Raw genomic sequence first — 15,089 nt, 5'->3', positions numbered from 1 at the left:
AGCCACCATTGTAGACATTGACTTTGGCGGAATCCTTGGAATCTGAGACCATTTTCTATATCTTGTTGTTATTACCGCACATGTATTGGCTGTATGGACCAGTTTTGTGCATTTTTTTTTGCTACAATTCTTGTTTTATTGGTACTTATGGACAAGCAGAACCTTGACCACATTTAGGTGTGTTAAGGAAAAGTTAATACATTGAGAACAGAGAGTGCATCACTGAATGGTTATGGTAAGCAGAGAAAGAAGTTTGTTTATGACATATTGCACTGATTAAAAAGATTATTACAGGGGAAATGTAGCATTTTTTGCCCACCATATCGTGCATAAATGGTGTACCACTGCCAGAATGGGAGCCATTCTAGCCTAGCGATTGATAGATGGACATCCTCAGTGAGAGAGAACCCCTTAAATGATGTCCATACAGTTGTGGCCAAAAGTATTGACACCCCTGCAATTTTGTCAGATAATACTCAGTTTCTTCCTGAAAATTATTGCAAACACAAATTCTTTGGCATTATTATCTTCATTTAATTTGTCTTAAATGAAAAAACACAAAAAGAATTGTCCTAAATCCAAATTGGATATAATTCCACACCAAACATAAAAAAAGAGGGTGGACAAAAGTATTGGCACTGTTTGAAAAATCATGTGATGCTTCTCTAATTTGTGTAATTAACAGCACCTGTAACTTACCTGTGGCACCTAACAGGTGTTGGCAATAACTAAATCACACTTGCAGCCAGTTGACATGGATTAAAGTTGACTCAACCTCTGTCCTGTGTCCTTGTGTGTACCACATTGAGCATGGAGAAAAGAAAGAAGACCAAAGAACTGTCTGAGGACTTGAGAAACCAAATTGTGAGGAAGCATGAGCAATCTCAAGGCTACAAGTCCATCTCCAAAGACCTGAATGTTCCTGTGTCTACCGTGTGCAGTGTCATCAAGAAGTTTAAAGCCCATGGCACTGTGGCTAACCTCCCTAGATGTGGACGGAAAAGAAAAATTGACAAGAGATTTCAACGCAAGACTGTGCGGATGTTGGATAAAGAACCTCGACTAACATCCAAACAAGTTCAAGCTGCCCTGCAGTCCGAGGGTACAACAGTGTCAACCCGTACTATCCGTCGGCGTCTGAATGAAAAGGGACTGTATGGTAGGAGACCCAGGAAGACCCCACTTCTTACCCCGAGACATAAAAAAGCCAGGCTGGAGTTTGCCAAAACTTACCTGATAAAAGCCTAAAACGTTTTGGAAGAATGTTCTCTGGTCAGATTAGACAAAAGTAGAGCTTTTTGGGCAAAGGCATCAACATAGCGTTTACAGGAGAAAAAAAGAGGCATTCAAAGAAAAAAACACGGTCCTTACAGTCAAACATGGCGGAGGTTCCCTGATGTTTTGGGGTTGCTTTGCTGCCTCTGGCACTGGACTGCTTGACCGTGTGCATGGCATTATGAAGTCTGAAGACTACCAACAAATTTTGCAGCATAATGTAGGGCCCAGTGTGAGAAAGCTGGGTCTCCCTCAGAGGTCATGGGTCTTCCAGCAGGACAATGACCCAAAACACACTTCAAAAAGCACTAGAAAATGGTTTGAGAGAAAGCACTGGAGACTTCTAAGGTGGCCAGCAATGAGTCCAGACCTGAATCCCATAGAACACCCGTGGAAAGATCTAAAAATGGCAGTTTGGAAAAGGCACCCTTCAAATATCAGGGACCTGGAGCAGTTTGCCAAAGAAGAATGGTCTAAAATTCCAGCAGAGCATTGTAAGAAACTCATTGATGGTTACCGGAAGTGGTTGGTCGCAGTTATTTTGGCTAAAGGTTGTGCAACCAAGTATTAGGCTGAGGGTGCCAATACTTTTGTCTGGCCCATTTTTGGAGTTTTGTGTGAAATGATCAATGTTTTGCTTTTTGCTTCATTCTCTTTTGTGTTTTTTCATTTAAGACAAATTAAATGAAGATAATAATACCAAAGAATTTGTGTTTGCAATCATTTTCAGGAAGAAACTGAGTATTATCTGACAAAATTGCAGGGGTGTCAATACTTTTTGCCACAACTGTATGTCTTTAAAGAGCAGTACAAAGAGTTTTAGATTCTTATTGCATTGTATGAGCTGGTTTGCTGCCCAAACCACGGAAAGATGTATCACAGCGTATCTGCCCGATTGCCGGCCAGGGACCATAGGGAGAGATGTGAATAGTTCGGAGCAGCGCCTAGCTGGTTTCTCCTCACATCACTCTTGGTGATTGACTGGTCTTTCCCTAAGTGTCCCGTTTCACATAGCGACGCTCCAGCGATCCCGACAGCGATACGACCTGGTAAGGATCGCTGGTGCGTCGCTACATGGTCGCTAGTAATTTGTCAAACAGGCAGATCTATTCATCGACGCAGCAACGATACGGCGATCCGTATAACGACCTCTGCAGTCGTTGGGACCTTGTCACACAGCAGCTATTCTGACGACTCACGCCTGCGTCCCTGAGTTCTGCTTCGCCAACGAGGTCGCTTGTCGGCGTCAAACACAGCGATGCATGCTGGCCAGCGGGACGCCAACGATCAAAAAATGGCCTAGGACATTCGAGCACGATCAGCGATATCCAGCGGGGGGCGATCGCCGCTATGTGTCACACGTAGCGAGATCGCTGGCGCATCACAAAATCTGTGACGTTTCAGCAATCTCGCTAACGATCTCGCTATGTGAGACGGGGTCTTAAGTAGAGACATGAAAATTGTTGTATTTGATTGACAGATCTCTGCCATGTGTGTATATAGGGAAAGACTTTTCAATCACTTAGAGTGGTACTGGCAGAAGCCTGCCAGGAGCAACGCTAGACTATTATTACTTATCACTTATTTTTAATGCATGGTACCCCTCACCCCCCAATCCTAGTAAGCATGGTCCCCTCACACTCCAATCCTGGAATGCATGGTCCACTCACCCCCCAATCCTGGTATGCCTGGTCCCAACCCCCTCCCTTTCCTGGTATGCATGGTCCCCTCACCCCCCTTTCCTGGTATGCATGGTCCCCTCACCCTCCAATCCTGGAATGCATGGTCCTCTCACCCCCCAATCCTGGTATGCATGGTCCCCTCACCTCCCTTTCCTGGTATGCATGATCCCCCTCACCCCCCTTTCCTGGTATGCATGGTCCCCTCACCTCCCTTTCCTGGTATGCATGGTCCCGTCACCCCCCTTTCCTGGTATGCATGGTCCCCTCACCCCCCTTTCTTGGTATGCATGGTCCCCCTCACCCCCCTTTCCTGGTATGCATGGTCCCGTCACCCCACCTTTCCTGGTATACATGGTCCCCTCACCCCCCTTTCCTGGTATGCATGGTCCCCCTCCCCCCCCTTTCCTGGTATGCATGGTCCCGTCACCCCCTTTTCTGGTATGCATGGTCCCGTCACCCCCCCCCTTTCCTGGTATGCATGGTCCCCTCACCCCCCTTTCCTGGTATGCATGATCCCCCTCACCCCCCTTTCCTGGTATGCATGGTCCCCTCACCCTCCAATCCTGGAATGCATGGTCACCCTCACCCCCCTATCCTGGTATGCATGGTCACCCTCACCCCCCTATGCTGGTATGCATGGTCACCCTCACCCCCCTATCTTGATATGCATGGTCCCCCTCACCCCCCTTTCCTGGAATGCATGGTCACCCTCACCCCCCTTTCCTGGTATGCATGGTCTCCCTCACCCCCCTTTGCTAGTATGCATGGTCCCCCCCTTTGCTGGTATGCATGGTCCCCCTCACCCCCCCTTTCCTGGTATGCATGGTCCCCTCACCCCCCTTTACTGGTATGTATGGTCACCCGCACCCCCCTTTCCTGGTGTGTGTGGTCCCCCTCACCCCCCTTTCCTGATATGCATGGTCCTGTCACCCCCCTTTCCTGGTATGCATGGTCCCGTCCACCCCCCCTTTCCTGGTATGCATGGTCTCTGTTAAAATAAAAAATAGTTATATACTCATCTTCCGACGGCCCGTGATCTCCACTCCACGCGCCTGGCATCGCGGTCCCAGTAATGCTTTGCGTGAAACATTGCTGATGGCGTTGCGCTCTCGCGAAAGTGACATCTCCGGTCTAAGGTGCATAGCATTACTGGGACCGTGGAGATCGCAGGCCATCGGAAGGTGAGTATAACCTTTTTTTTATTTTAATTCTCTTTTTTTTACAGAGCCCTGCACCCGATTGAGCGCTGCGCCCGACTGCTTCTGCCGCTGATTGGTCGCAGTCTGGCGGCCGCAACCAATCAGCGGCAGGCGCAGCTTACTGTTACAAACAGCTGCGTCTGGTGCTGATTGGTTGCGGCCTGGCAGCCGCGACCATTCAGCGCCACGGAATTTCGGTTAGAGAGACAGACACAATAAGACGATTATATATAGATAATCCTGTAAATAAAGTAACTGTGACAGACTGGTATAGAGCGTGAGAGGACCCTGCTACTGGGTAATGGGGAGAAGACAATAGGTCTCCTGATTCAAGCAGCTCCGGTGGTAGCATAGTAACATAGTTAGCAAGGCCGAAAAAAGCCATTTGTCCATCCAGTTCAGCTTATTATTCCGTCAGAATAAATCCCCAGATGTATGTCCTTTTAAAGAACCTAACAATATCTGTAAGATACAATATTGTTACGCTCCAGGAAGACTTCCAGGCCTCTCTTGAACCCCTCGTCTGAGTTCCCCATCACCAGTAGTGAGATGACGGGCTTTAGGCTCTTCTGAAGACATGTGTTTTCGGGTTGTGTAGTCCTCCATACTTTGTAATACCCCTTCCCCACTACTAATTGGTAGCTTCACAGTGTACACAGAAGGCTGCCAGTGGTGTCTTCAGCATTCATAGAAATGATTGGTCTGCAGTAGATAAAACAGGGATTTTAGCAAAACTTCAGCAAGCAGCACAGTAAGTGACCCATCACTAGAATCAAAACATTGTGCTGATTGCAGATGGAATAGAGCAAAAAACTGGCAGCAGGTTCCCGGTAAGCTATGTTTTCTCTGAAACGTACAGCCAGGATCTGATTCATGCTGCTTGTGGTTTGGGCAGCATTATTAAATTGATATGTTCCCTTTAAAGACATAAAGTATAATATTACAGGAGCCATCCCCATGGACTTTTCGTTTTACTACAGAAAAAAATCGGAATGTCATTCTGAAGCAAAGTCTTCATTGAATAATTAGTTATGAGCCAGAGGAGCATTATGGAAAAGAGTTTATCCTGAGTTAGTATTACATTACTACTTAAATATACATAGCCTGTTGGTCACAACCTCAGTACTGTACCCGACAGTCATATACAAGTTTTTTCAATCAGTTGCTTAATTTTCATTTAAGTTTACATAAAGTTTTGCTGAAAAGAAATGTACAAAGACAACCATTGAATTCAGGATTAATTACCATGGCAACTGAAATGTGGTGACCGAAATGGGGGAAGGTTGCAGTCCTCTCGGTTTCCTTCCAGCTTGTCACATGCGACCTCTGTAGTAAGCGCTCAAGCCCAAGTGCAGAGGGAGCTCGGCACTCAGAATCCATATCTAGACTTTTTATAAATCGGTACAAGGATCGCTAGAAAAGAAGAGCGTAATCCTTCTAACGGGATGACCGACACTTGGCTCTCTTTCTGACAGACGTATAACAGGATGCTTTGTAGTTAAAGCTGGAATATTAGTAAACCCCTCTTTATGTTATTGCAGTGTGGTGTAAATGAAAGCACTAAGCTTGCTGTCATCATTATATATGCAGGGCACTACGACTACTGGATATACAAAAGGCGTTCTTGTAAATAATCATTTCTCATTCATCCAGTCTGCTTCTTTCATTTTGCTAAATGTATCTTCTCTAAAAGCTTTTATGAAAGGGTTGTACAGTCTTATGTACTGGCAAAACGTTACCTTATTCAACGTTAAAGGGGTTGTCCTGTCCAAATCAATAGGTCTGCAGTCTCGTTGTGTGACTGCAGACTTATGATTCCCCCCAGAGCATGCACTGTGTGCTGCGGGGATTTGTTGGTTTCAGAGCCAGAACTGAACGGTATTTATGTATGTGTTATACATACTCCCGGCCAGAACCCATCCAGTGGGCGCAACCTCACGCCATACAACTCTATTGAGTGAGGCTGCGCCCTCTAGTCAGCCACACCCACTGGATGGCCGCAACACTAGTCGGGGCGCGGCCTCACTTAATACAAGTGTATGGAGCGAGACCATGCCCTCTGGCCGGGAGTATGTATAACACATACATAGCCTGCGGTCTGTGCTCAGAAACCGGCGAATCCCCACAACACACAGTGCGTACGCTGGGGGGATTTATAAGTCTGCAGTTAAACAGAGTGAATGCAGACTTAGCAATTTGGACCTGACAACCCCTTTAATACTCATTTATATATAATGTGAAACCAAAGGATATGCCATAATGAAATGGAAAAGAAAATAAATTAGGGTGCTTTCACATTGCGCTTATCTTCACGTTCGTGGTTCTTGTTTGGCCTTGAAAAACACCCCACCTCTCCAGCAAATTGGGATTCGGACGTATCCACTGACAGGCCATAGACTATAATGGTGCGGGCAGAGCAAACGTGCGCTCTGTTGTGCCTCATTTTCAGGAGTGTACACCTACTGGAGACTGACACTCAGATGTAGTAGACTGCCACAATGTCTCGTCGACAGATCAACGGATTCTCTTCCAAGCTACTCTGTTGATGCAATGGGACAGCTGTTGTCATGATGCTGCCTATCTGCGGGAAGCTGACTGTTATCAGCGTGAAGTCAGCATTCACACCCCTTCAACAGCGCAGCTTGGAGGTCAAAGAACTGCTCTATTGAAGTGGTGCAGCTGAATCGCTGGTAAGAGCGGTAAGTGACCACTGTAAGCCGCGGCCAGATAGAACATGCAGGTAGCAGGCCACTACCTGCCTGGTAGTTTTATTATGAGCCAAATAACTAATATAGACCTGGATTACCCCCCTAACACTGGAGTTACTCCCTCAGCAAGACACTGGGAGTCCATCCCCCACAAAATATATTTTAAATAGTCTATACAGTTTTGTAGGTTACATAGCCCTACAAAAAGCATCCTAGCACTGTACTTGTTACTGGTACACTGCCTGAGAAAATAACTTTTATTTCATATGCAAATAAGGGGGGCTTCAGTGCACCCTTGGTATGGCCAAGAGTTTGGTGCAACCGTTGTGCCTTCTCATTGCATTTTGGGGCTTTCTGCGTTTCCAATTGACAGTGCTTGCTTCCAAGAGCGAGCACTGCCTGAATGCTGTCGGCGTGTGCGCGCGTGTGTACGGATATTGCCTGTCGCTGGGCACCTTCTCCTCCCTGTCTTCTTTTGCTGATGTCGCTCTCTACTTTAGTAATGGCAAGTGAGGGATACAGAAGAAGAATGAAGGACCAAACACGCTGTCCATGGTCACATTCTAGAAGTAGTAGACTACTTGTGTCATGACAAATTATTGGACTACAGCTTTATGATTTATTGTGCTTAAAACAAAGTTTTATTGTACTTGTGATGGTTTCATAACAAACACCTAAGGCATATGCCCATCATGGATTGGATTCCATATCTTTCAAGGTAGGTGCCCACGATCAGTAATCGGTTGGATGCTCCCGCAGCGTCCAGATGTTACAACATAGTGTGCCCACTATGCGTGCACAGATGCCTGCGGCTCACCCGCTTGGACTGACATGTGGCGCGTCTCTCTGTGGCTCGTCTCTCCAGACCGCAGCATGTCTATTTGTCTTGTAGAGACACTAGCCTCCGCTAGAGAAATTTCACCCATAGAATGTATTGGACACAGCGAATCTGCACGGATCGGGGAACACATGCGGAATCACCTGCGATCAAAAGCCGGCAGCGCTTTGGATGGAGCAGACATGTGCTGCGTCCAAAGCGCTGCCAATTCCTGACCGTGTGCCCATACCCTTCTATAGTTCTAAGTGTTGCATCATGTGGTATTGCCCAGAGCTAAATTCATACTTCTGCTGTATATCACTGGAATTGCTGCAATTTTTAAGACTCAAACATTAATTTACATACTTATTACTGCTAAAGAACCCATGACAATTATTTATGTGCCTCAGGGAAACCCTTACATGTTTTGAAAAAAAATTGCTAGCTTCCACTAGTCTCAACCTTTTTGCAGACAAGACATTGCTAGTTTCAATGGCGCATAACTTGTGCGCAGAGCTGCACAGAGACCGTCATATCTGTAACTTGCAGACTTGCTGGCCTGTGAATGTAAGGGACCTTCTAAGCCTAGGGTGGGTTACATCACATCTGATGCCATTGGAGATAAACTGATAGCAAATCTGCTCCCATTGTTTCCTACTGGATAAGTTTTGTTTCTCTCTTTCAGAAAACTACCAACCCCAGTTGCAGGTTTTTGTTTTTTTGTTTTTTTTTTAAACACAAAAACTGTGCTTTAATCATTCTTCCCAGGTCCCGAGTTATCTTCTTCTGCTTCCCAATTGGCTGCTGTGCTTTCAACATGACAGCTGCACTTCAGACAATCACAGGTCCCACAGGAGCAATGGTGGACACTTTGCGCCGGACGCAGGGAAGACAAGTAAAGCACACGGCGTCTGGGTCATGGGTTTCCTGAAACCAGAAAACCTCTTTAAGAAAAAATCTGAGTGGAGTCAACAAAGATATTTGGACGCAAAATGAATTTGATTTAAAAATTCGACCTTTATTCTAAGGCCACTCATGAAGTTGAACATATCAAATGTAAAACATTCAAAGTGTATAAAAAAAAGTCAACTTATTTCAGTAGAGAACAGGTTTGATGGCTAACACCCATATTCCAATTTCCTTTTTAATTAAAAGTAATTATCGGATTGTAAATATTCTTTAAAGTAATTTTAATGTGATAATTGGAGCCAAAAATATTGGCTATTTATTCCTTTTTTTAACACGTACTGTGAAGTCATACATATTTACGTGTGACATATAAAGTATGTATGATAACTGTCTATTACAAAGGTTGTCCACTACTGAACAATCCTTTTTAATAGCTCCAGCATGAAAAAACAAAGCTTCGCTGTTCCTTCAAGCTCAGGAAGAACAGTGTTTATTCCTCTCTGACAGAACAGTGAAATCTGCAAATGACCAGGAGCTAATGATTGGCTGCAGTTGTCATCTGACATTTTTCATTTAAGTAGACCATCAGGACAGCCCCCACTTTTATAATTACATACGTCTTAGGTTTTTATTAGATTTTTTAGGTGCAATTTTTGGGTAAATATAACTTCAATCAGGGATTTAACCCCTCCCCAACATTTAACACACACCAGTAGGAGGAGCTTCATTGTATGTATCCATTGGAGCGCCCGTGATTTAATGGCGAGGCGCCAATGGGTTGCCATGACAGGTCTGCTGAAGACCCCCTTGCCTGTAGCTGACCTTCATAGGAGACCGTGATTCCCACTATACATAGCAGTGCTGCAGCATGGCGTTGTATAGTACAAGAAATCAGGTGATCACAGGTTCAAGTCCCAAGTTCAAGACTAAGAAATACAGTAAAATGTGGAAAAAAAATAAAATAATATTAATGTTCAGATCACCCCCTTAGCCCTGATAAAAATAAAGCAATTAAAAAATACATTTGGTATCACTCTCTTCGTAAAAGTCCATTCTATCAAAATATAAAATTAATCCGATGGTAAACATCATAACGAGAAAAAAAGATCAAAATCCCAGAATTATGGTTATTTGGTCGCAGCAACGTTGCAATAAAATGCAGTAAGAGGCGATCAAAACATTGTATCTACCTCAAAATGGTATCAATAAGAACATAAATGCATAATGCCTCACACAGCCCCATATCCCAAAAATCGAAAACTTTATGGGTCTCGGAAAATGGCGACATGTTTCTCATCTGATACATCGTACTGACAGTTTTACTGTGTAGTGGACATAGCAAATAAACCTCCCTAAAAACAATTGTGGAATTGCACTTTTTATTTGCAATTTGGACGCACTTGGAATTTTTTCCCACCTTCCAGTGCATCATATGATAAAATGAATGGTGCCATTCAAAAGGACAATTTGTTTTCCAAAAAAACAAGCCCTCATATGGCTAATTGGATGGGAAAATAAAAAAATTATGGGAGGAAAAATACAAAAATGAAAAAAAAAAAATGGAAATTGGCTACAATTTGAAGGGGTTAAACTTATCTGATAAACCTTCTGCTACCCCAGCTCTCCAGCCAGCGCCTCTATTTCTATCCTAGCGGCAGTTGCATACCTTCTTCCCACAAAAGACTGCTGCAGCCAGTCATTGACCTAAGCGATCTTGTACCGTCCACCTCTGCATCACGGCACATAATCACTGCATGAAAGTAAATGGATGGCCGATGAGGAGTGCTGGGGTGGCGAGGGATTCATCAGATAAGTATCGCTTCTTTTGCCACTCTATCTCATTATAATAGCATCGTTTTGGGGTTACATGGCCGTCATAACAACAGCTCACAAATACCTGGTAGCACTGAAGATTTTTCCAATGACCCCATTACTAAAAAAAAACTGTTAGGGCTCATTCACACGTCCGTTTTTTAAGCATGGGTGCTATCTGTGTTTTTCACGTATAGAACTCATAATGACAAAGTGGGCCTTTTATATGGATAGACCTGGGTGGGCCATTTATATGGATAGACCTGGGTGGGCCATTTATATGGATAGACCTGGGTGGGCCATTTATAAAGTTGGATCCAAAATGGCTGACTTCAAAATGGCCGCCATGGTCACCACCCATGTACTAATGTGCCACAAACAGGAAGTTGATATCACCAACCATTCCCATTTTATTTAGGTGTATCCATATAGATGGCCCACCCCGTAGTATAGTCTTTAGGGCAGTTCACATATCTGATTTATTTATTTTTATTTTTTTTGGAAGCCATCCTCATTTGTCACAGACTGCTAGATGAGCAAAGGTAGAGAATTATTTTTTAAAAATCCCAGAAAAACCGATGAGACTTGGACCAAACTCGGATGGATGAAAATCTGCCGAAACGCTGAACAAAATCACTGGTGAATGTAGGATTGTTTTTTTTCGTACGTCAAAAAACCTGACATCTGAATGAGCTCACCATCATTACAAGGCAATATATTGCTAAGGAATTACGGTGTCTTGCACAAATTGCAATGGACGTTTATGTGGTTATAAATCTTTGTTTTGCAAAAATAGCTTTGACTTGAAAGCCGGGCGGAATGAAAGAAGAATGGAATAAATTAGAATCTTGCAGTCCGGGAACATCTGCCTTGTATAGGAGCAAATTATACCACCCAAAATACCGTCCTTAGATCTCTTTATCAAGCGACAGATTGTCAAATGGGCTGCTGAAAATGAAGATATTAGAGCGATCGCTTTTCACTGGCAGCACAACAGACAGTTAAATGAACTCTCTTTCAGTGTGAGTGTGTGGTAGGTCTTGGAACTGATTGGCATGGATCCCAGAATGCTGATTTAAGACAATTCAAGGATAATTCATGGTTGCCTGAGGCTTACACCAGAATTAAATCTTACAATATTACCGTATGTTTACTGTAACATTTTGTCTCCCCAGGCAAAAATCCTTGACCAGATGAATTGCAAAGAGTGAGAGTTCCCTAACATGTTTTCACAAATGCAATTAAAAGCTCTATTTTTTTTTATTATTCTTTTGAGTACATATGCCATCTGTGTTGACTTATTTACAATACATGTTTTTACAGTCTTTTGGGTTTTCTTCTTTTTTTGTTTTTTTTTTTCCCCTTGTAGAGACAAGTGAGTGACTTTCAAATTTTGTAGGATTTGGATGTAATTCCTATAAATGTGTTTTCATCTCTTCTGTTTGAACAGATGTGTAAATAAAGCGCATTGTTGCTTCATGTGCAATACTTTTTAAAAGGGAACAAAGTTAGGGCCCATTAAAGATTTACAAATCGTTGGCAAGACTGGACTGGTGAGGTATCAAGCCATTACAAATCCTAATACCTTTTTTGTTACATTTGCACCGCTTTATATCTATACAGAGCAGCAGTCGCTAGAAAGAGGAAACAATGAAACCACTTAGAAAGATTAACATCATATTGCTTGAAAGAGCATTTGTTTCTTTCAACTTCAATCATCTACTATATAATTGTCTAATTCTGTCTGTCTGTCTGTAATGGAAATCCCGCCTTGCTGATTAGGCCGCGACCAATCAGCGACAGTTGCTTAGTCGTCGCGGCAACACGGCTGCATTGCTTACTGTACAGGCACATTACAGCCTTTAAAGGCATCACTGCTGCGTCGCTCATTACACAGGCACAGTCCTGTACATATTCTGGAGTACAATACATTAGGTAATTAGGTAACAGTAGAACAGTGACTGCAGCTCTGGGTGTAACTTGCGTACAATACATTAGGTGACAGCAGAAAAGTGACTGCAGCTCTGAGTGTAACTGGAGTACAATACATTACGTAAGATCTGAACAGTGACTGCAGCTCTGGCTGTAGCAGGAGTATAATACATTAGGTAAGAGCAGAACGGTGACTGCAGCTCTGGGTGTAACTGGACTACAATGCATTAGGTAAATGCAGAACAGTGACTGCAGCTCTGGGAGTAACTGGAGTACAATACATTAGATAACAGCAGAACAGTGACAGCAGCTCTGGGTGTAACTGGAGTACAATACATTAGGTAACAGCAGAACAGTGACTGCAGATCTGGGTGTAACTGGAGTATACTACATTAGGTAACAGCAGAACAGTGACTGCAGCTCTGGGTGTAACTGGAGTACTATACATTAGGTAACAGCAGAACAGTGACTGCAGATCTGGGTGTAACTGGAGTACACTACATTAGGTAACAGCAGAACAGTGACTGCAGCTCTGGGTGTAACTTGCGTACAATACATTAGGTAAGAGCAGAACAGTGACTGCAGCTCTGGGTGTAACTTGCATACAATACATTAGGTAAGAGCAAAACAGAGACTGCAGCTCTGGCTGTAACAGGAGTATAATACATTAGGTAAGAGCAGAACAGTGACTGCAGCTCTGGGTGTAACAGGAGTACATTAGGTAGCAGCAGAACAGTGACTGCAGCTCTGGGTGTAACTTGCGTACAATACATTAGGTAAGAGCACAACAGTGACTGCAGCTCTGGGTGTAACTTGTGTACAATACATTAGGTAAGAACAGAACAGTGACTGCAGCTCTGGGTGTAACTTGAGTACAATACATTTGGTAAGATCTGAACAGTGACTGCAGCTCTGGCTGTAACAGGAGTATAATACATTAGGTAAGAGCAGAACGGTGACTGCAGCTCTGGGTGTAACTGGACTACAATACATTAGGTAAAAGCAGAACAGTAACTGCAGCTCTGGGTGTAACAGGAGTACATTAGGTAACAGCAGAACAGTGACTGCAGATCTGGGTGTAACTGGAGTACAATACATTAGGTAAAAGCAGAACAGTGACTGCAGCTCTGGGATTAACTGGAGTACAATACATTAGATAACAGCAGAACAGTGACAGCAGCTCTGGGTGTAACAGGAGTATAATACACTAGATGGTGGCCCGATTCTATCACATCGGGTATTCTAGAGTCTGTTAAAATAAAAAATAGTTATATACTCACCTTCCGACGGCCCCCGGACTCTGTCCCGCCTCTCACCACGCTCTCGGCATCTTCCGGTCCCAGTAATGCTTAGCGAGAAGGGCCGGAGATGACGTCACTCTCAAGTGAGCGCGACGTCATCAGCGGTGTTTCGCGCAAAGCATTACTGGGACCGGAAGATGCCAGGAGCATGGAGAGGAGAGAAAGAGTCATGGGGCCGTCGGAAGGTGAGTATATAACTATTTTTTATTTTAACAGACTCTAGAATACCTGATGCGATAGAATTGGGCGACCATCTAGTCTACTATATAATTGTCTAATTCTGTCTGTAATGGAAATCCCGCCTTGCTGATTGGTCACGGCAGTTATTTTTGCATTCTGTGCAAGCTGGGTTGTGGCCTCCCTCTCCTGAGCTGGAAATTGTATTTAAAGGCTTCCCCTGACTGATGTCCAGTGGTTGGGACCCGGTCCTTGTCTGCCCTTATTCACACAGACGTCAATTTTGACACATGATAAGGTTATTAATACTAGACAGTGTAGGACCACCCCGACCACAGAGTCACCTTGTCGATGGTGGGACGGCTTTTATGCTATGTTTGATCAAATACAGTATTACTAAGAACTCTGTATGATTTAAATGCACTTTTGCTTTTTACTTATTTAATTATAGCAGGGTTTTTTCATTTTGTCTTTTGTAGGTTTTGTACATTAGGTAAAAGCAGAACAGTGACTGCAGATCTGGGTGTAACTGGAGTACAATACATTAGGTAACAGCAGAACAGTGACTGCAGCTCTGGGTGTAACTGGACTACAATACTTTAGGTAAAAGCAGAACAGTGACTGCAGCTCTGGGAGTAACTGGAGTACAATACATTAGATAACAGCAGAACAGTGACTGCAGATCTGGGTGTAACTGGAGTACACTACATTAGGTAACAGCAGAACAGTGGCTGCAGCTCTGGGTGTAACAGGAGTACATTAGGTAACAGCAGAACAGTGACTACAGATCTGGGTGTAACTGGACTACAATACATTAGGTAACAGCAGAACAGTGACTGCAGCTCTTGGTGTAACTTGAGTACAATACATTTGGTAAGATCTGAACAGTGACTGCAGCTCTGGCTGTAACAGTATAATACATTAGGTAAGAGCAGAACGGTGACTGCAGCTCTGGGTGTAACTGGACTACAATACATTATGTAAAAGCAGAACAGTGACTGCAGCTCTGGGAGTAACTGGAGTACAATATATTAGATAGCAGCAGAACAGTGACAGCAGCTCTGGGTGTAACTGGAGTGCAATACATTAGGTGACAGCAGCTCTGGGTGTAACAGGAGTATAATGCACTAGATGGTGGCCCGATTCTATCGCATCGGGTATTCTAGAGTCTCTGTAAAAATAAAAAATAGTTATATACTCACCTTCCGACGACCCCCAGACTCTGTCCCTCCTCTCACCACGCTCCCGGCATCTTCCGGTCCCAGTAATGCTTAGCA

At 43.9% G+C, this 15,089-nt stretch overlaps 1 protein-coding gene across 3 annotated transcripts in view; it reads left to right on the top strand.

Annotated features, from left to right (window-relative positions):
* The window catches only part of ERCC6L2 (ERCC excision repair 6 like 2), a 243,374-nt gene that overhangs the window by 185,388 nt on the left and 42,897 nt on the right, over window positions 1-15,089 (top strand). Inside the window, exon 18 of one of the 3 annotated variants that reach the window (XM_073545956.1) lies at window positions 8,450-12,780. The exons of the other annotated variants lie outside the window; for them this stretch is intronic. Coding sequence (XP_073402057.1) covers window positions 8,450-8,677 — 228 coding nt within the window. The 3' untranslated portion in view covers window positions 8,678-12,780. Of the gene's footprint in view, window positions 1-8,449; window positions 12,781-15,089 lie in introns of those variants that run through there. 3 annotated transcript variants of the gene reach the window in all.

The sequence above is a fragment of the Dendrobates tinctorius genome, unplaced genomic scaffold (genome assembly GCF_039654945.1).
Source record: "Dendrobates tinctorius isolate UK_male_01 unplaced genomic scaffold, ASM3965494v1 ptg000144l, whole genome shotgun sequence".
In the NCBI taxonomy this organism is placed as follows: domain Eukaryota; kingdom Metazoa; phylum Chordata; class Amphibia; order Anura; family Dendrobatidae; genus Dendrobates; species Dendrobates tinctorius.
The sequence above is the reverse complement of the archived record's forward strand: the minus strand, read 5'-3'. Positions and strand labels throughout refer to the sequence as shown.